This window comes from Medicago sativa, chromosome 3, assembly GCF_051527215.1.
Source record: "Medicago sativa cultivar Bolivia chromosome 3, Bolivia_mono, whole genome shotgun sequence".
Taxonomy (NCBI): Eukaryota; Viridiplantae; Streptophyta; class Magnoliopsida; order Fabales; family Fabaceae; genus Medicago; species Medicago sativa.
Window position 1 is genome coordinate 71442801 of NC_140751.1, and position 17425 is coordinate 71460225.

The 17425-nt window shown below is 32.6% G+C and overlaps 3 protein-coding genes and 1 non-coding gene across 4 annotated transcripts; 2 read left to right on the top strand and 2 right to left on the bottom strand.

Annotated features, from left to right (window-relative positions):
• The first annotated feature begins 203 nt into the window (after nucleotides 1–203).
• On the top strand, nucleotides 204–4303 carry LOC146939827 (uncharacterized). The gene is made up of 6 exons (XM_085753369.1): nucleotides 204–638; nucleotides 2680–2737; nucleotides 2893–3077; nucleotides 3501–3579; nucleotides 3729–3789; nucleotides 3879–4303. The coding sequence occupies exons 1-5, from the start codon at nucleotides 483–485 to the stop codon at nucleotides 3743–3745; spliced, it is 495 nt and encodes a 164-aa protein (XP_085609495.1). The 5' UTR covers nucleotides 204–482; the 3' UTR covers nucleotides 3746–3789; nucleotides 3879–4303.
• Nucleotides 4304–10194: 5891 nt separating this feature from the next.
• On the bottom strand, nucleotides 10195–11226 carry MEE60 (maternal effect embryo arrest 60). Its single transcript, XM_085753371.1, has one exon. It carries the CDS (start codon nucleotides 11088–11090, stop codon nucleotides 10578–10580), a length of 513 nt encoding a protein of 170 aa, XP_085609497.1. The 5' UTR covers nucleotides 11091–11226; the 3' UTR covers nucleotides 10195–10577.
• TRNAP-AGG (transfer RNA proline (anticodon AGG)) lies at nucleotides 11223–11294 on the top strand. Its single transcript has one exon. It is a non-coding gene; the product is annotated as a tRNA-Pro (tRNA).
• A 1925-nt stretch (nucleotides 11295–13219) lies between these two features.
• On the bottom strand, nucleotides 13220–17346 carry ROPGEF5 (ROP guanine nucleotide exchange factor 5). Its single transcript, XM_085753370.1, has 7 exons — nucleotides 16760–17346; nucleotides 16290–16406; nucleotides 15389–15543; nucleotides 15218–15292; nucleotides 14816–15106; nucleotides 14007–14363; nucleotides 13220–13916 (listed from the first exon to the last, which is right to left on the bottom strand). The coding sequence occupies exons 1-7, from the start codon at nucleotides 17064–17066 to the stop codon at nucleotides 13446–13448; spliced, it is 1773 nt and encodes a 590-aa protein (XP_085609496.1). The 5' UTR covers nucleotides 17067–17346; the 3' UTR covers nucleotides 13220–13445.
• Between the last annotated feature and the right edge of the window lie 79 nt (nucleotides 17347–17425).

A 17425-nucleotide genomic window follows, 5' to 3' on the forward strand; every position in this document is an offset into this window, starting at 1 on the left:
ACAAATCTTGACAAGTCAAAGATTGAAAACCTATCATGACACGTGGCATGATTAGTCGGATTCAGGCATAATGTCCACGTGGGTCCCATTAGGACAAGCATGTGTCATAGAGAGGGGAAAGGGATGGAAATCAAGTGAGAGCACATGGAGGGAGCATCCTATATTTTGGGCTTATAAATAGCCCTTTCATACGTTACATGTTCCAACACACATCTTTTATCGATCACGTGCTTTCCTCTTCTTTTTCTCTGCTCTTTCTGCCTTCTGCACTCTCTCCTTAATTGTTATCTCTTTAATTTGTTGGCTTCTTCCATGCAAACCTTATCCAATCTTTTTTAGTCGTTAGTTTTGTTCGTTAGCTTTTCTTTTTTCTTCTTTTCTTTTATATATAAACAGTTTTGTTCGTTGGTTGACAAAGTTAAAGCTCTCAAAAATATAGTTAAATTATAGTAGTGTGAATTATACACTTAGTAGCAAAAGACATGGAGAACAAGAACAACAAAAAGAAAGTTGGAGGAGCTGGTTCTTCCTCATCTACTCCTACCAATTTTGATCATCTTTTTGGTCCTAAGGATCCATCCACAACTTCATCTTCTTCCAACAGCATCTTTAGCTCCATTTTTCCACCTCCATCAACTGTATGCATGATTTCCTCTCCCTTATATAATTTTTTTTTCATGCATGGATATATTTTGCTCATTTATGCATGTCCCTACAAGACTTTTTTTTTATTTTTTTCATTTTATATTTTCAGATTGTGTATTAGTTTTGGAAATATGTCATAGATATTGTTTCTAATTAAGTTCTTCTAACTTTGACCTAGCTACTGATATTTCAAAATGGACCCGCTACAGAACTCTTCAGAAAATTTGTATCCATCTTAAACTAACTGTTCTGCAACTTAAAACCATTGTAGAGGATCTATGTCCCTAGGTTTTCTTTGGGAAGGACACTTTCCATAGCTATGGGGTAGTCATGGCAACCCCAAAACAATTAAAAATAGTATAAACTATATATTCGAATATATATAAGTTGTAAGTTAATTATTTAACTTGCCCTTAAAATGTACACTATTGATCAACACAAAAATAAACTTTGGCTATAGGATATTTGAGCCAAAACATGCCCTTTGATTTGAAAAGTTGTATGGTCTAAAACAAGTGTTGCAATGTTTAAGTATCAGTAAATTGAGTTGAGTTTTTGGTTTTATTAAATTAGAGGGTTTTTTTATTTTTTGAGGGGATTAAATAGAGTGTTTGTTATTTTTATAACTATTGTTTGTATATATACTCCTAGGGTTATGTTAACGAGTGCCTTAGGGCACTTGTTAAGGAAACCAAAAATAGTAAGTTTGTATTGAATTCAACAATATTTTAACTTTTAAAAAGTCAAACTCATCACTTTTCACCATTTTCCAATGCAATATTTCTAATTTTATTCTCTTAACCAATGTCTTAAGGGCACTATTTAGCATTTCCCATACCCCTAATAGTTTTAACGCTTTTTTTTTCAATAAAGTTTATTTCGCTTATACAAAATTTAGCTCTATATATAAAAAGATTAGGCTAACTCCGCCATTGCTTTTTTTTGGAATATACTTCTGTGTGCTTATAAACTAATTGTAATATCCCTTTGTCAAGAAAAAAAAAACTAATTGTTATATCCCTTCAAAAAAAAATTGTAATATTTCTTTCATTCAATTTTTGTATATACTTCTTTCATTCAACTTATTTGGTTCTTTAAGGTTTTGAATGCATATAATATATATATATATATATATATATATATAGGATTATTTAACTATAATTAATTTATTTAGTAAAAATAAAATTTATATGCGGTGTATGTTTTTCTTTTTTGTAATAATACAAAGAGAAAAATAGGCTAATCATACCATATTAGTTTTAAAAAAAACAGAGTTTTGAGATGAAAATAAAAAAAAAATAAAAAAAAAATTATAGATTGAGGGAGGGTGTAATTAACAAGAAAAAATTAACATCATAGGAAAATACTTATATGGTCACAATGACTTGAATACTATATTTGACCAAACTTATACAAAAGTACATATCAATATTTAGTTATTTTAATAATATTTAATTCATTTTCCTTTCTAACTTATTTCAAATATGTGAATGTCCCCAAATATTTTGTCCAAATTACCATGACCACACACAAGACTTCCTCCATTTGAAAGAAGTGTCGGTTTGACCTATTTTAGTTATGGTCAAAACTATAATAACTACTAGTCTATCTCGGTATGGATCGTCTTTATTATATATCTAACATTTAGTATAATCATATTTGATATGAAATTAAAGACTTGGATTGTGATTTGTGAAAGATTATGTTCTGCTAACTCTTTGAGCATGTATTTGTGGGACATGTATTTGTTTTATAGACACCTAATTTTTTCGACACCTACAATATAATATTGTCATTAATTTAGTTGAGTATATGATTAATTTTGATTACGTTGAAAATTGTGAAATTGTGATTAATCAGATAATTGCATAAATCGCAATTTTAACATTGAATTGAAGTACCAATTTACTCAATTGAATTAATCATATTTCTTAAAGTAATTAAGATGCTTGGGAAAACATAGGTGTATGAGTATCATTACTCTTATAGTTAACATGTTACTAACCATATACTGTCACTGTTTTGGAACTTTAGGGTGGACGGAGAGATTCAACAAGGCACGACATGGGATCCAATACTTATGGAGCACCAGGTTCGTTAAACATATACTAGTTTGACATGGAGAGTACAAAATATATATGCCATCTTGAGTTAATTCCAACCTCAAAACTTGTCTATATAAAGGAAACATATCACTTTTTAATGTCTAGGATTTATATAGTAAAGTTTCAGTTTGGATTCTTTCAGGAAATTACTCAAACAAAGGTGGAAATAGCGGTGGCATCTCTAACAAGAATACCGGTAGTGATACCACCTATTATCAGAATGAGACAGTGGAGCCCAGTAATTACTACAGCTCATCAATCTATTATGGTGGTCAAGAAAATTATAGTTCTCCTACAACTTGCAAGACCACTCAAACCCCCCATTTTGTGAGTCTCTTTCCCAGCCTCGTAAATATACCTAAGTTAGCAGGATATTGCGATATATACTTGGACCGCATTTTTTTTTTTTTTAGATAGGCGAAATGACAAAGTCATTATAAACTCACACACAAGTGGAGGTGACCCCGGTCATAACGTTCGACCTAACAGTTTTGACATTTTTGCAAATTGAGCTAGAACTTGTGGACGTTTTGGACCACATTTTACATGTTAAATATAGTGACATATTTTATAATTTTTGTCTAAATTTTCATAGTTAATTTTATTTTTTAGTGGTGTATTGGCAAAGTAGACACTCGTGGTTTTTATTTTATATATATAGACTCATATAATTAAACTTATAACAAAACCAATAATTAAGCATACATGCAATGATGCTGAAGCTAATTATGTACTTTATTTATTTTGCAGAGCAAGAAAAATAAGGATGATGATGATGATTCGAATGGTAGCGATAGTGGCAGTGCTTCAAGAGGGAACTGGTGGAAAGGTCAGAAAGTTCTCTTGATTTGGATGTCCATTAGCAAAAGCAATAACAAAAAAACTAAAAATAATAATCTAATTAAGTAAAATACATTTTAATTACACACTTTAAATAATGAACTTTTACTTATTATTTACCGTTTATAATTTGTGCAGGTTCCCTTTATTATTAACATCATAATTCTGCCACAATATGCAACACCATCCTCTACACAAGGTATTTAAAATTGGAATTAAACAACAGATTAAATAATTTAATTAACACAAGTTTATATTCTAACATTGAATTTGTTGACAATGTTACAGGATGACCAATGTACTATATAAATATGAAGAAGCAGTATATATGCTCTAGATAGTTAACTAGTCTACGGAAATAAGACATGGTAGCTAGCACATGCAATGCAACTACCTATTTTGGCAACATGTGTTTTGGGTCTTTTTTGTCACATCTCGCACATATAAATATATAAGTTACAATATATAGTACCAAAGACAACCTTCAGCAGCAGTAGATAGCCAAAATTACTACCTGCCGAATGTGTTGTATTTTATACATAAATAAATGTTTCAGGACGGTCCTTGTATTTAGACTATAGTGTTGTTGTTTTATAAACATGTGACCCTGTTATATAATTGGTTAGTGTTTGACTTTTAATATAAAGTCTTTTGTTTATGTTTCACGATCACAATGAAAAGATTAAAGAAGAAATGAAATTGCACAATATGAATGTACTCTCTTTATTGATCATTTTGTCTCGAGCAGTTACAGCTCACAAAGCTCAATCTATAGATCTGAATGTTCACATTCACTTACTTGTACATATTCTATCCTTGTCTCTTATATGTTAGTTCAATGACAATTACAAAGTTTGTTATATTGGTAACCTAATTCAACAAGCAGTTGGAAAATTGTAAACTATAACTAGCTTTGTAACTTCTAACTAACTGTAACAGTACTAAAATTGATATAAGGAAATCTCAATTAATTGATAATGTTTCACTTGAAAGCACAATGAGAGAGTACAATTGCAGGAAATAAATTTGCAGGAAAATAAGAATAGTAAACAAGAGAAGAGGTTAGGAGAAGAATGTTGACATCACAATTTCCATGCCTTTTTCTCTTGGCTTTCTCTTATTTATAAGAGTCCACATTCACATTTCCTATAATGCCCCTTTCAACTCTTTGACTCATTACACTAACTTTGAGCATCAATGTTGGAGGTCACATATATTCAACAAAATGAGAAATTAACCCTAAACATTTTTTAGCTATCGGAATACTCTCTTTTCAATTGGAGTAACGCCGAGAAGGTTCGAAGCGCAACATGAAGGAGACAAAGGGGAAGGAGGAGGAGGAGGCCTTAGATTTAAAATTACACGGACTGAAATGAAGATTTACTAGAAAAATTGATGAGGGTTAACATTGTGGACTTACTTGGCTGTTGCAAATAACATCTGAGGATTTTATTTTTTATATATATTTTTAATTAATTCATGGACTAACTTGAGAGACTAAAATGAAGCTTTACTCATAAAAATACAATATGCCATTTAAGACGAGTGCAAACATATAATTGCCTTATAAATAAGAGAAATTTGTAAATATTTAGCCTTTTGTTGAGTAAAGTAAATGTTAAGTTCCCCTCAAAAAAAAAAGTAAATGTTAAGCTTTTTTTTAAAGGAAAATATGCTAAGCCTTGACAATTAATTTAATTAGAATTGTAACTCTTTTTTTTTTTTTGGTGGAGACTTAGAATTATAACTCTAAGTAAGTAAAACTAACCAAACATTTCTTCGCCAATTGACTGTGTTTAAGCCAGATTTATGTTATACATATGTCTTAAACTTAATCTTCAAAGACTATTTTTATGAATAAAACAACTTGAACTATCTTTTGAGGATAATTAGGAACTCCTCTTTCAATTGACCAGTTTTGACAATAATTAGAATTGACTAATAACTTCTAAGTAAATAAAATTGACCAAACATTTATTCCTCCCTTAAACTCCTCTTTGATTTTTTAGTAAAAGGTAAAAAAAGTCCGGCTAACAAGTATATTTAGATCACTTGTTAGAGAATCTAAAAGAAGAATTAGTGTATAAAAAAAATATTTTTGGAAATTTTAAAGAATGGATTACACCAATTTCAAGCTATTCTTGATATATTTACTTCTTTAAGAAATGTCCGAAGGGGTACGTCATATCACAGGTAAATAATGTATGTGATAAAATTGTTGCATAATTATTTAACCATGAAATTTAGACACCATATACTTATATCTCTTTGTCTCACTTCTTATCTTCGGTTTAAATATATTTTAGATCTCCCATATTTTTCAATTGTTCAATTTTGATCACTTAATTTTAGTTGCACGATTTTTACCCCTCATATTTACCCTATTTTTTATTTATTAGCCCAAGTGCTATTTTAACCAAAAAGCACTGATATGGCTAATTTTAGAAAATTGTTGTTCACACATTTGATAGGGCTGAAACACACGAGTAAATTACTCAAATGCTCATCAGCAGTTAACTGCCGAAGTTTACTGAAACCGGTTGTAGTTAACTGCCGATGTTTTCCTCGGTAGTTAACTGCCGACGTTTTGTTATAAGAACAGAACTGGCATAGGAGTTTTCAAAACTCCATTGTTACGTTTTTGGTTGTGCAATGTGCGATTATCAGCCATTTGAAGCCATTCCAAGCCAATTTCAATCACAAAAACAAGTACGTTGTTTGAATCTTATTGCATTGCTGTTTTGTTGTTGAATTGTTTGTTTTTTTTTTGTTAAATTTCGATTATATAGGTTTTATTGATTTTATGATATGTTAGATTTATGTTTAGGTTTTATTGTTTTGACGATTTATTGTAGAATTGTTAAAATTGTTAGAATTGTTAGGTTTATGTTTTATGATTTTAGGATAGTTTAGGTTAGAATTGTTAGAATTGTTTAGGTTTAGGTTGTTATGAATTCTTATAATTGTTATAGAAGTTTTATTGAATTGTTAGGTTTAGGTTTTGATGAATTGTCTTGCCTCTGAATGGGGCAAATTCAAACTTGCTAAGTAGCTGGACTCCACCATTCGTCCAGAAGTCCTTTTGTTTCATTCAAAATATTAAATTCTTGTTGGTCTTGGTTTAAAATGATAGTATCCAAGTGCTAACGGAATGAGGTCCAGACCTTGACACCTCAATACCATCATTTAAACGAAGCCAACAAGAATTTAACCTTTTGAATGAAACAAAAGAACTTCCGGGCGAATGCTGGAGTCCTGCGGATTAACAAGTTTGAATTGCCCCATCCAGAGTAAGACAATTGTTGTAGTTGGAATGTGCATTCCAACTACAACAATTGTCTTACCTTTAAATGGGGTAAATTCAAACTTGCCAAACAGCAGGACTCCAACACTCGTCCGGCATTCCCATAGTTCCATTCAAATGATTAAATTCTTTTCAGGTTTGGTTTAAATGACGGTATTCAAGTGTCAAAAGAATGAGGTCCATTCCTGGACACTTCAATACCTTCATTTAAACCAGCCGAACAAGAATTTAATCTTTTGAAAGGAACAATGGGAATGTTGGTCGAATATTGGAGTCCCGCCGTTTGGAAAGTTTGAATTATCCCATTTAAAGGAAGACAATCGTTGTAGTTGGAAAGTGCATTCCCTACCTAATCACGATCTTCTGGCGGAATCAGACTCTTGATGATATCTTCAGTTGATCTCATCAATGTTACCCGCATATTGATCCACTGGAACATGTTGTGCTCCCAAAACATGCTCGTCACGTTTTCGTCGTTCTTTAACTCCACCCAAGTGAATGATACTCTCCCCTCGTCGAACGTTGGACGTTTATACCGAACGTTTTACACCCTCCTTGTGTCTCCGGGGTAGACTCCTTTGGTTGAATTCATCTAGTTCATCCTTGAGAACTTTTAACATTACACCAAGGCACCGAACCTTCAACATATGAGGTTCTCCGTCATTGAATTGTGCATGAACGTCGATCCACCCGGCCATTGTTTCAAATCTACACAATAAGAAATTGAAAACAATTAATGAAAAACTCATTCAAACATTTCATCAAACACTTGAAGTGTAAATTTTACATAAACCCTATAATTCATAAAAATAACCCTAAAAAAACATAAAAATAATGAAAAATATAACAAAATTATTCAACTTATATCTGATCTTAAAATAATCTTATACTCTTACATGTAAATCTACTTAAAAACTAAAATAAAAAAATAAATATAAAACACCAAAATAAAAAATAACCCTAAAACTCTAAACTATAATATAAACATCATGCAAACATTTTAACTAAATTAATCAACTAACATCTACGCTAAAAATGAATTATAACATGTTAATCTACTCAAAACTAAAATAAATTAAATCTCCTTAAAAACTAAAAAAAAAAACATTTATAACAACTAAAATGTAAGTTAATAGCATTATGATTACTTACTTGTGATTTTGTTTAATAAATTTGGTTGGATTTGGATGGGTTTTTTAGTAAGATTTTGAGAGAGATATGAAAAAAATTTGGTAAAATGAGAGTAATAATGGATGAGAGAGCTTCTGCCAGATTTGTAGCTGGAATGCCTCGGCAGTTAACTACCGAGGAAAACCTCTGCAGTTAACTGCAGCTGGTTCCAGTAAACTTCGGCAGTTAACTATCGAGGGGCATTTGAGTAATTTACTCGTGTGTTTCAGCCCTATCAAATGTGTGAACAACAATTACCCTACTTTTAACGACGTAGCCAGTTAATCTGAAAGGGGGGTAAATATGAGTTAAAATCGCACAGTTGAAATTAGGGGATCAAAATAAGACAATTAAAAAAATTGAAAGGTCAAAAATGCATTTAAACTTTTATCTATACACTATACTTGAATTTTAAAAAAAAAAATTAAAAAAAAAAAGGTCAACGTATTTGGTGTCCATCTTTTACATTGAACATCATCTATCTACTCATACCTATGAAGCCCAGATACGGATACGGATGCAGATACGATACGATATAGGTACGCGGATACGCAAATTTTTCAAAATTTAGGATACGATACGTCTAAGATACGTTAACAAAAATTTTATACTAAAACTTATATGTATGTAAAATACTTGAAGAAAATAAACATTAATTAAAAGAACTCAACACGAATTTTATCTAATGTTGATTAACTGGATCACCTCTTTCTCGTTACCTTCATCCGCAAGAAGTATAATTTTAAGTGGTTCATCGAGAAACAATTCTAGCTATGCATAACTAAAATTGAATCATATACATCTCTACCTAATGTTTACAACATTGTCTCACTTTTTTACTCTTCATCTTTTTCTAGGATACGTATCTGTGAAGTATCTTATAAGTATCCTTGTGTATTTGCAGAGTATCGTATAAGTATCCGTTAAAATATTTTTTTAAAATTTAAATAATTTAATTCCGATACTTCGTGGGTGCATATCTGCGAATATCGGTATCCGATACGTATCCGATACCGATATTACTTCTATTCCCAGCTTGCAACTTGTTATAGAGCACGGTATTAATTTAGATTTTTCTTTTATTTATTTCAATGTTTATATGCTGTAATGAAATTTTGATGTTGTTATTTCTCATAATATATGATGTAATAATTTCCCCATGCTAATGTGACAATGGATAGACATAAATAGAACACTGCAATCATGGGAAAAGTCCACCCACAGTTTATTTGCAAATAAACCCATTCCACACACTTGTTCCTAACCCAGCCTATTACTCATGCCAAAATATTTTCTCCACACTACAGATATACACTATTTTATCAATGCACATTGAATCAACAACCACTTGGTGTATGTTTTGATTGGAGGCAAAATCAGAACAGCACATCAGTTTTCTTAAAACTTTCTTAAAATTACAGTGTAAAAGTAACTTTTGCAAAATTGTGTTTGCTCACCGCGATTCTGAGAATCCCAGAGACAAGTTTCCTTTAAGGTGGATACCTGAATCCCGTGTATAGCTCATAATAATATATCTTCCGGAAGTATATGAGGATTCTTTCGCTATTTGAGGCATTAGTTTATCCACTAAAATATCCCAAGATTGCAGAATCACAAATACATTTTTGTCTAAATTTCAAAGTAAACGAGCTTCGTGAATCCAAACATACACGGTGACTCCTCATCCAACCCCCTAAAACTGTGGGATCTTACTGGAAGCTAATTTCCGGTGGTATATTTTATCTGTTAATACATTGGCAGAAGATAGCTTCCAATAATGCATGTCGACAAATGTGATATAGGGAAGAGATGAGCAATCACCAACATACACTTAAGTGAACAAATTGTTGGTCAGGTTTTCAAATCAGTGGTTCAATATCCAATTCAATTTTTCAAAATTAACAAATCATAATACCTCTCCAATGTTTCTCTCAATTTTTCATAACATTCCAATTATCCCAAAGTAATATTAAACCTTTCAACAACCTACCGAGTTTCTTCAAGTTGACAAGAAATTGACTCATATTCCATAAACACATGAGTTCAACTCCCGTCATCAACATTAAAAAATCTCGTTGATAGATAATCCCTAAGCATAAAACTAGACATGCCCTTATCTTAGTACGCATCTAAGATCAAACTCACCTAAACTTTTTGTTTACAAAACAAATAAATAAATCTTACAACAACAATAATCATACATCATAGCCTATGAAGCACGAACACATACAAACACATAAACACCAAACACGCAACATAAACATTGACACGTCGACACAAGAGACAAAATTATGAGACAGTAACACAACCATGTGTTAGTGTCATATACATTTCTGTACACATGTCAAACATTGGACATGTCTTCGATCAAATGTGTTGGTGTTGGTGCTGTCGATGCTGATAGATCATAACTCATGTGATTTCATAAAGAAGAAAAAAAAAAACAAAGACAATTCCAAAAACAGACAGAGCACCCTAGTTGAATTGAACAACGATTATTTCATCCAAAAAATCTAGCGAGTAAAAGCATAAACAACAACAGTAACATAAACACAAAGCGAAATGGGAACAAAAACAAAAAGCGGGACAACAGCAGCCAAAGCATGTTGACTCCCACAAGCAACAGTCCCAAGCTTAATCTGCACAACATTCACTAAAGCAAGCATAAGAAACGCACATCCTAAAACAGATCCAATCCCAGAAACAAGCATCCCAACTCTTAGCACAGATCCATTAACATGAGCAACATGAGAGGAAGTTCTTGAAAGACGAATGGTTTGTTTGAGTGCAAGAGCGATGAGACTAGAGAAGAGGAATGAGCTGAATGAGTATACATGAAATGCGACGAGGTTTTCGGCGATGGCGGTGGTGGGGACACAGGAGGGGTCTGTGTTGAGAGTGTTGGAGGGGTCATTTGGGTTGAAGGAGAGGCCGATGAATACGCCGAGGGTGAAGAGTGAGTTTACGTTTGTGATTGCGTCGAGGGCTGTTATGTGAACGCTGGTGATTGATGATGAGAGGGTCATTTTTGTGTTTGCTGGGTTTGTTTGTTTGAGGTTGGTGATGGTTTATTGAGATTGTTTTGAGTTAAGGTGAACGCTGTTGCTGTTTAGAAATGAAGGTTTGAGAAGGATGTTTTTGGAGATGTTGACATGAAAGGGCATTTGGTCTAGTGGTATGATTCTCGCTTAGGGTGCGAGAGGTCCCGAGTTCAATTCTCGGAATGCCCCTTTTCGTTAATAATGTGCTGCGGTGGTTTTTGTTTTTTTTATGCCGCCTGCATTGATTACTTTCATTTCGAAGTTTTAACACACATTCTATGGAAAATCTTCCCTAGGGTCTGTTTGTTAAGAAATAATACTTCCTCCATCCCAAAATATTACTCCATCCATTCCGGATTTGTTGATTTCACACATATTAAGAAAAATGTATAAATGAAGGAGTGAGAAAAATGGTTTTAAATGTTTTTGTTAAGTGTCCTCGTGAGCTTAGCTCAGTTGGTATGGACAATGCATAAAAATATACAAGGTCTGGGGTTCAAACCCCGGCCACCACCAAAAAAAAATGTTTTTGTTAAGTATTGGTGCATTCTCCACTATCATAAAAGCAAAATGGAATATATTGAATTGAGAGTGATGAAAGTAATATTAATTAGAGTTATAAAGGAAAAAAAATAATTGATATTGTATTGAAAAGTGAAATGACTCAGTTATTTTATGACACTTTTTTTGTGCAAATGACCCAGTTATTATGTGACGGATGGAGTAATGTTTAATTTAAAATTTGTATTAAATACATTAACTTATATTTTTTGTAAGGAAGAACAAATACGTCATCTTATATTGACCATTTTTGTTTATGTTTTAGGACGGAGGGAGTAGCTTATAACTCGTAAGATTAAACAAAAATTTGTTTGTAACTATCATTTTTATAAGAGTTTATAACTTATTTTATGAGATTATATCAATTTTTATACCATGTTTTTATCATTTTTTGCCCTTGTAATCTTGATTTAAACAAATAAACATTAATTAAATGCACATTTTTTTATATTATTTTATATTTATAAGTTAATTCATCCGTTAATTTTACCAAAAACTATAAATTCAATCAGTTAGCTTACACGCTATCAATTTATAAATTAGATTATAAGTCAATCATTATAAGTCCATCCACTATAAATTTGTTTGAACTTTTTGCTGGTGCTTTCATTATTTCAGCACCTTGATGTTGTAAATATTTTTGGTTGGTTTACCTTTTGCATGTCTTGTGCACGTTAAATTAATTTTGTTTATAATATATCTCATTTTAGTTTGTTCAAAAAAAAAGTCCATCCACTATAAGCTAACTTATTTGTTATCTGTTAGTTTTTACCAAACAGAACCATACTATGGGAATAAATTTTAGACAGACTTACATAAAAGAAAAGTTTTGAATTAATTTTTCAATTATTTTTGAAATAATTAAAAGATTAAAAGGTAAATTCTTTAAAAAAAATAATGACGAATAATGTTAGTAATTGCCGGTTCATATATTATTATTTTTTTCTACCCAAGATCCGCGTTTGAAACTAAGACCTTCATCTCATTATCTCTTAATTCAAACCAATTGAGTTACCCAACCACCCTAGTTAAAAGGTGAATTTAACATTTTGCGAATGTGTCCAACAAATTTATATGAGTTGGATTCAAGAGTAAGAGGGTCGGAGACTCAAAGTGTTGGACAAAAATAATCACATATCCACCGAAGTCGTCATATCGACAACATAATTTGACCTCATATTCTTGTAAAATGAGTTGATCTTACCAACTAGACCAACTTATATTGGTAGGAGCTATGTTACAGAGACACAAAAATCAAAAATCAACACCGTATATAGTAAATGTTGATGTTGAATCCGGAGATAAAAAAAAGAATTACATAAAAACAAAAATCATATAAAAATATGATGATTCTGTTTTCCCAAGAGCTCGTATATCATTTCATTATACATATATAAGCCTAATGTTTTATAGAGGGGATGATTTTCTATTCAAATAATACTGCTCTATTTTTTAAGTAGTCTAGTGGGGTGTCCCTGAGCTCACGGGGACAATACTCCTCTATTTTAAACTTTGAAATATGGATAATCCGTCTCTTATATTGGTTTGATATATAACTACGAAAAGGACATATGATTTCATCCAATTAATTGCTGAAATATCATTTGAACATGATTTCAAACATATTTGAATTCAAATATATAAAATACCAACTACTTCAGATTTAAGTAATATAATAACTATGAATTTGAATTCTCAACTACTACCAAATAAAATATTGGTGAATGGATACAAATGAAAGGGGAATAAAAATTGATAAATGTTTACAAGACTTTATGCTCAACCGAATTTCACAGCATTTAGAGGTTGTTCTGTTTTCTTGTTACTTGGGTTTGAACCATTGACCTCAGTTGAATTGCCACATGTCTTTGTTTTAGTCTCAACACCAAGATAATTTGACAAAGCTCTTCTCACACCAAAGCCGCGACGCTGAGGTTTGACGTTGTTGACATTGTTTTTATTGTTGTTGTTGTTGTGGAGGAAAGGAGTTCTCTCCCCTCTTACAGGACTAATCAATGGCACAGAAGGCGAAAACTTAGGCGTGCCAAATGGTGCTTTGTGTGGAGTGCCTGAGACAGACACTGAAAATGGACGTGAAACCGTATTACCCGTTGTAGGAACCAATGCAAATCTATCTGAATGTTTTGTTAACTCATCCACGTATAACAAATCATCGATGCGTGATATAATGTTATAAGCCATGCTCTCCAAAACTCTAGAGTAGCTTTCTAGAATAGATTTTCCAACATCCTGAAATGTTTGAGTAAAATGTGTCAATGTTAAAAAGGTCATAAGATTGATCATGAAATAATAAGATATATAATTGTATAGAATTGGAACCTTGTTGCATTGGATCTTGCTGGTATCCAAGGTAGTTTGAGTTAAGCCAGGGAACCGATGCTTCAAGGAATTTAGAATGTTTTCAGCTCTATGTGCTAGCAATTCTCTCTTATCTCCATCAAGCATGAAGTCCTTAACCATCCCCCATGAAGACTTTGTAGTTGAACGGTTGGGATTAGGCGTTGATCTGTGGTTAGATCTTCGACGCCATAGATAAATAGCAGCTTCCACGCGGTTTGCAATCTCGAGTGCAATATGTTCAGAAGAGAGGTCTAAACAATCAAGTAGGCACTCCGAGGAGAATTGATCTGATGTGATGTATCGGTAAATAAAATCTCCAAGGCAAGTTCTTCCATTCTGTAAATTGATAAAATAAAAAACTCAAACTAATGTTCAGCGCAATGTCATTAATTGACAGAAGATTAACTGGAGAATATTTCACAGGAGGTATTGTACATATATATGCAGAAGAATCATGTGAGTGTGTGCGCGCGCGCTTGCAGAGAATGTAGGTGTAGATAACCAAGATATGCCCAAGTCTATAATAGGGTAATGGATCTCATACACCTATTCATCGGAAACAAGTTTCCTGCAGTAATTGCATCATACAGTTACTGACCTCAACCATTCGATCTAAACTAATGGTTGAGATCGTTTGAAATTGAATTAATGAACATGTATTCTGAGTCTTTCTATATGAAATCAATGGTCGAGATTGATTACCGTGTGTAAATCTGAATCCCTATTTATCTTGGTCATAAAATGGAATAGGCTATAGAAAAAAGGACTATTTATGTTAGAAGTGAGACCTTGGGGAGGGTTTCCAAATATGACTCAGGAACTTCCATTTCAGCCAAAGCAATGCTGTTGATAGACATAGCTGCTTTGAGAATTTGACTTGCACTTTCTCTAGAGTGATTCAACTTCTTTCTTGACTTCTCACTGAGACCTGCTTCGGGAACACGGGGAACGGGGAGCCACCACTTCTCTTCTTGCCGCTGAATTGACTTGCGAAAAGAGGCCGAACCTTCTGAATCAGCGGCTACAATTCCTTGATCAACATACCAAAATTCTGTAGCTCCGAAACTGTCTAATATTTCCTGTGTTAAAAGAAAATGTAAATTAATTGGAAACTGCAAGCAATCATTCAATGATGTGTCTGCCGACTAGAACTACTAGTGTGCCGCAAAAGAACAAGATTCGATACTCACGAGTAGCATGTTATCGAGTTTGCGAAGGGCTGGAAGGTTGATGCAAATATCTGTCCTGGGCCTGCAAGTCATTACCTGCAGAATGAACCATATTAGAAACATCATAATCATAATAATTCACATATATGGTGATAGTTTCAGCATTGGGCTTAAGATTCGATCCAAATTTACCTCAAGTTTCTTTCCATCAGGAAATGTTTGCCAAGAAGGTATTAATTCAACAATGTGATCACTGACACTAATAAGCCATTCCATCTCTCTTTGCCACATTTCTTTCTTCTCACAAGGTAGTGGTTCTAGTCTCCAAAGTTGCCCAAATGCAGTAGCTACATGTTCATGAAATTCAAATTGAATTGAATAAATCATACAACTTATTGTTTGTTTGGTTTTGCAGTAACAAAAAGTGATTTCAATTGAATAGATTTTGTAAAAGAGAGTTCAATTTGGAATGGATTATGTTTGAATACATTCATGTAAAAGTGAGTTGAAGGTTTTTTTATTATTGTAACACTCTTACAAAAATTATGTACCAAACTACCATCCTTTTGAAATTAATAACACCATTACCACCACTCTTTTTTTGATTGGACACTATAACCAATAGTATCGAGACACATGCCACACCAATACCATCCTAGACATGATGGTATTGGTATGCCACATGTCACAATACTAGTGGATATAGTGTCCAATCAAAAAAAAGAGTGTTAGTAGTGTTATTAATTCCAAAAGAATGGTAGTTTGGTACATAATTTTTATAAGAGTGCTACAGTCATAAAAAAGCTGGGAGTTGAACATTAAATTTAAGTGTTAAAAACACGTTTGGAGTCTAAAGTTACAAATCTTGATTTCAAGTCATAATCAACTCTAGAAGCCTAATCAACTCAAATAGATATTGTCCAACATGTCAAAATCAATTTTATGTGTCTAAAATCACTTTTAGCTCTCCTTACCATGAAAAGAAACACATAATTAACTTAAAAGAAAATTTTGAATTTTGAGCCTTTGCCAACTTAAACAAACCAAAAGAAAATTTGTCAACTACAATATGGATTTATCTCAGTAAACATACCACAAAGATTAGTAATGGCATTAGATATTGCCAAAGCAGTGCAAACCCCTTTTCCTGAACCTGACATATCTTCACCTAGCAACAATTTTGCAAATCTTTCCTTCATCATATCAACATCTGTTTCAATCCAAAAAAAAAAGGACAAATCCAATAATTAGCACTTAAAAATCAAAACAACAAACAAACAGACATTCTTAATAACTTCAAATCATATTACTGATTCCAACCAATTTAATTACAGAATAAAACAAAACACATTGTTAAATACCTATGAAGACCGACACATACATAGACACCAGACACAACACTAATACGTCAACAACACGTCGACAGCGATAATAATTTGATAAATCAATCAATTGAATGTAATTACATGTGTCAGACACTAACAAGTGTCGGACACCAGACACACCTTCGATCAGAGGTGTCAGTCTAGAAAGTGTAGCTACTATCACAAATTAAAAACTAACCTGACACTTTTACATCCATAGTTGTACATTTTGTGCGTTCCACTTCCAAGTTTGATTTGTGTTTGTTTTCTTTGTCATCAGAAGAACAAGAACGCTTTGAGCTGGAAAGTGTAGCTTTGAGAATAGGCCAACCAAGAGGAGTACCATTTGATTTAGCTTCAACTTCTGAAGTAGAAATTGACGAGGTTGAATTAGATCCACTGAAACTTGTAGTTCTAGACTCCACACTTGAATCAGTGACACAAGAAGAACGAGACCCATCTTTTTTCTTTTGAGATTTTTCGTTGTTTTTAGATAAAGTTTCCATCTTTGAGGTAAGAAAAGTTTTTGAAATGGAAAAGGTGAAATGGGTTTGTTAGAACTCAACGGGAAAAAAAGAACAACATGGGTTGAGACAAGTTTGAAAAAATATAGGATGTTGGTTTTAACTGTTTAAGGATGTTTGAAAGGAAGGTGTTGTGATGATGAGGACGTGTGGCTTTTTAGGAAAAGGAATGTGAGATGAGATTGAGATTCTTCTTTGTGCAGAGACACCACTCACTCACTCACTCACATACACAGTCTCTATCTCATTTGATTTCATTTTCAAAGTTTGAAAAAATGGTCCAAATGCTTATAACGTCTCTATGGCTTTTGGCTCTCTCACTACTTGCAGGTGTGTTCAAA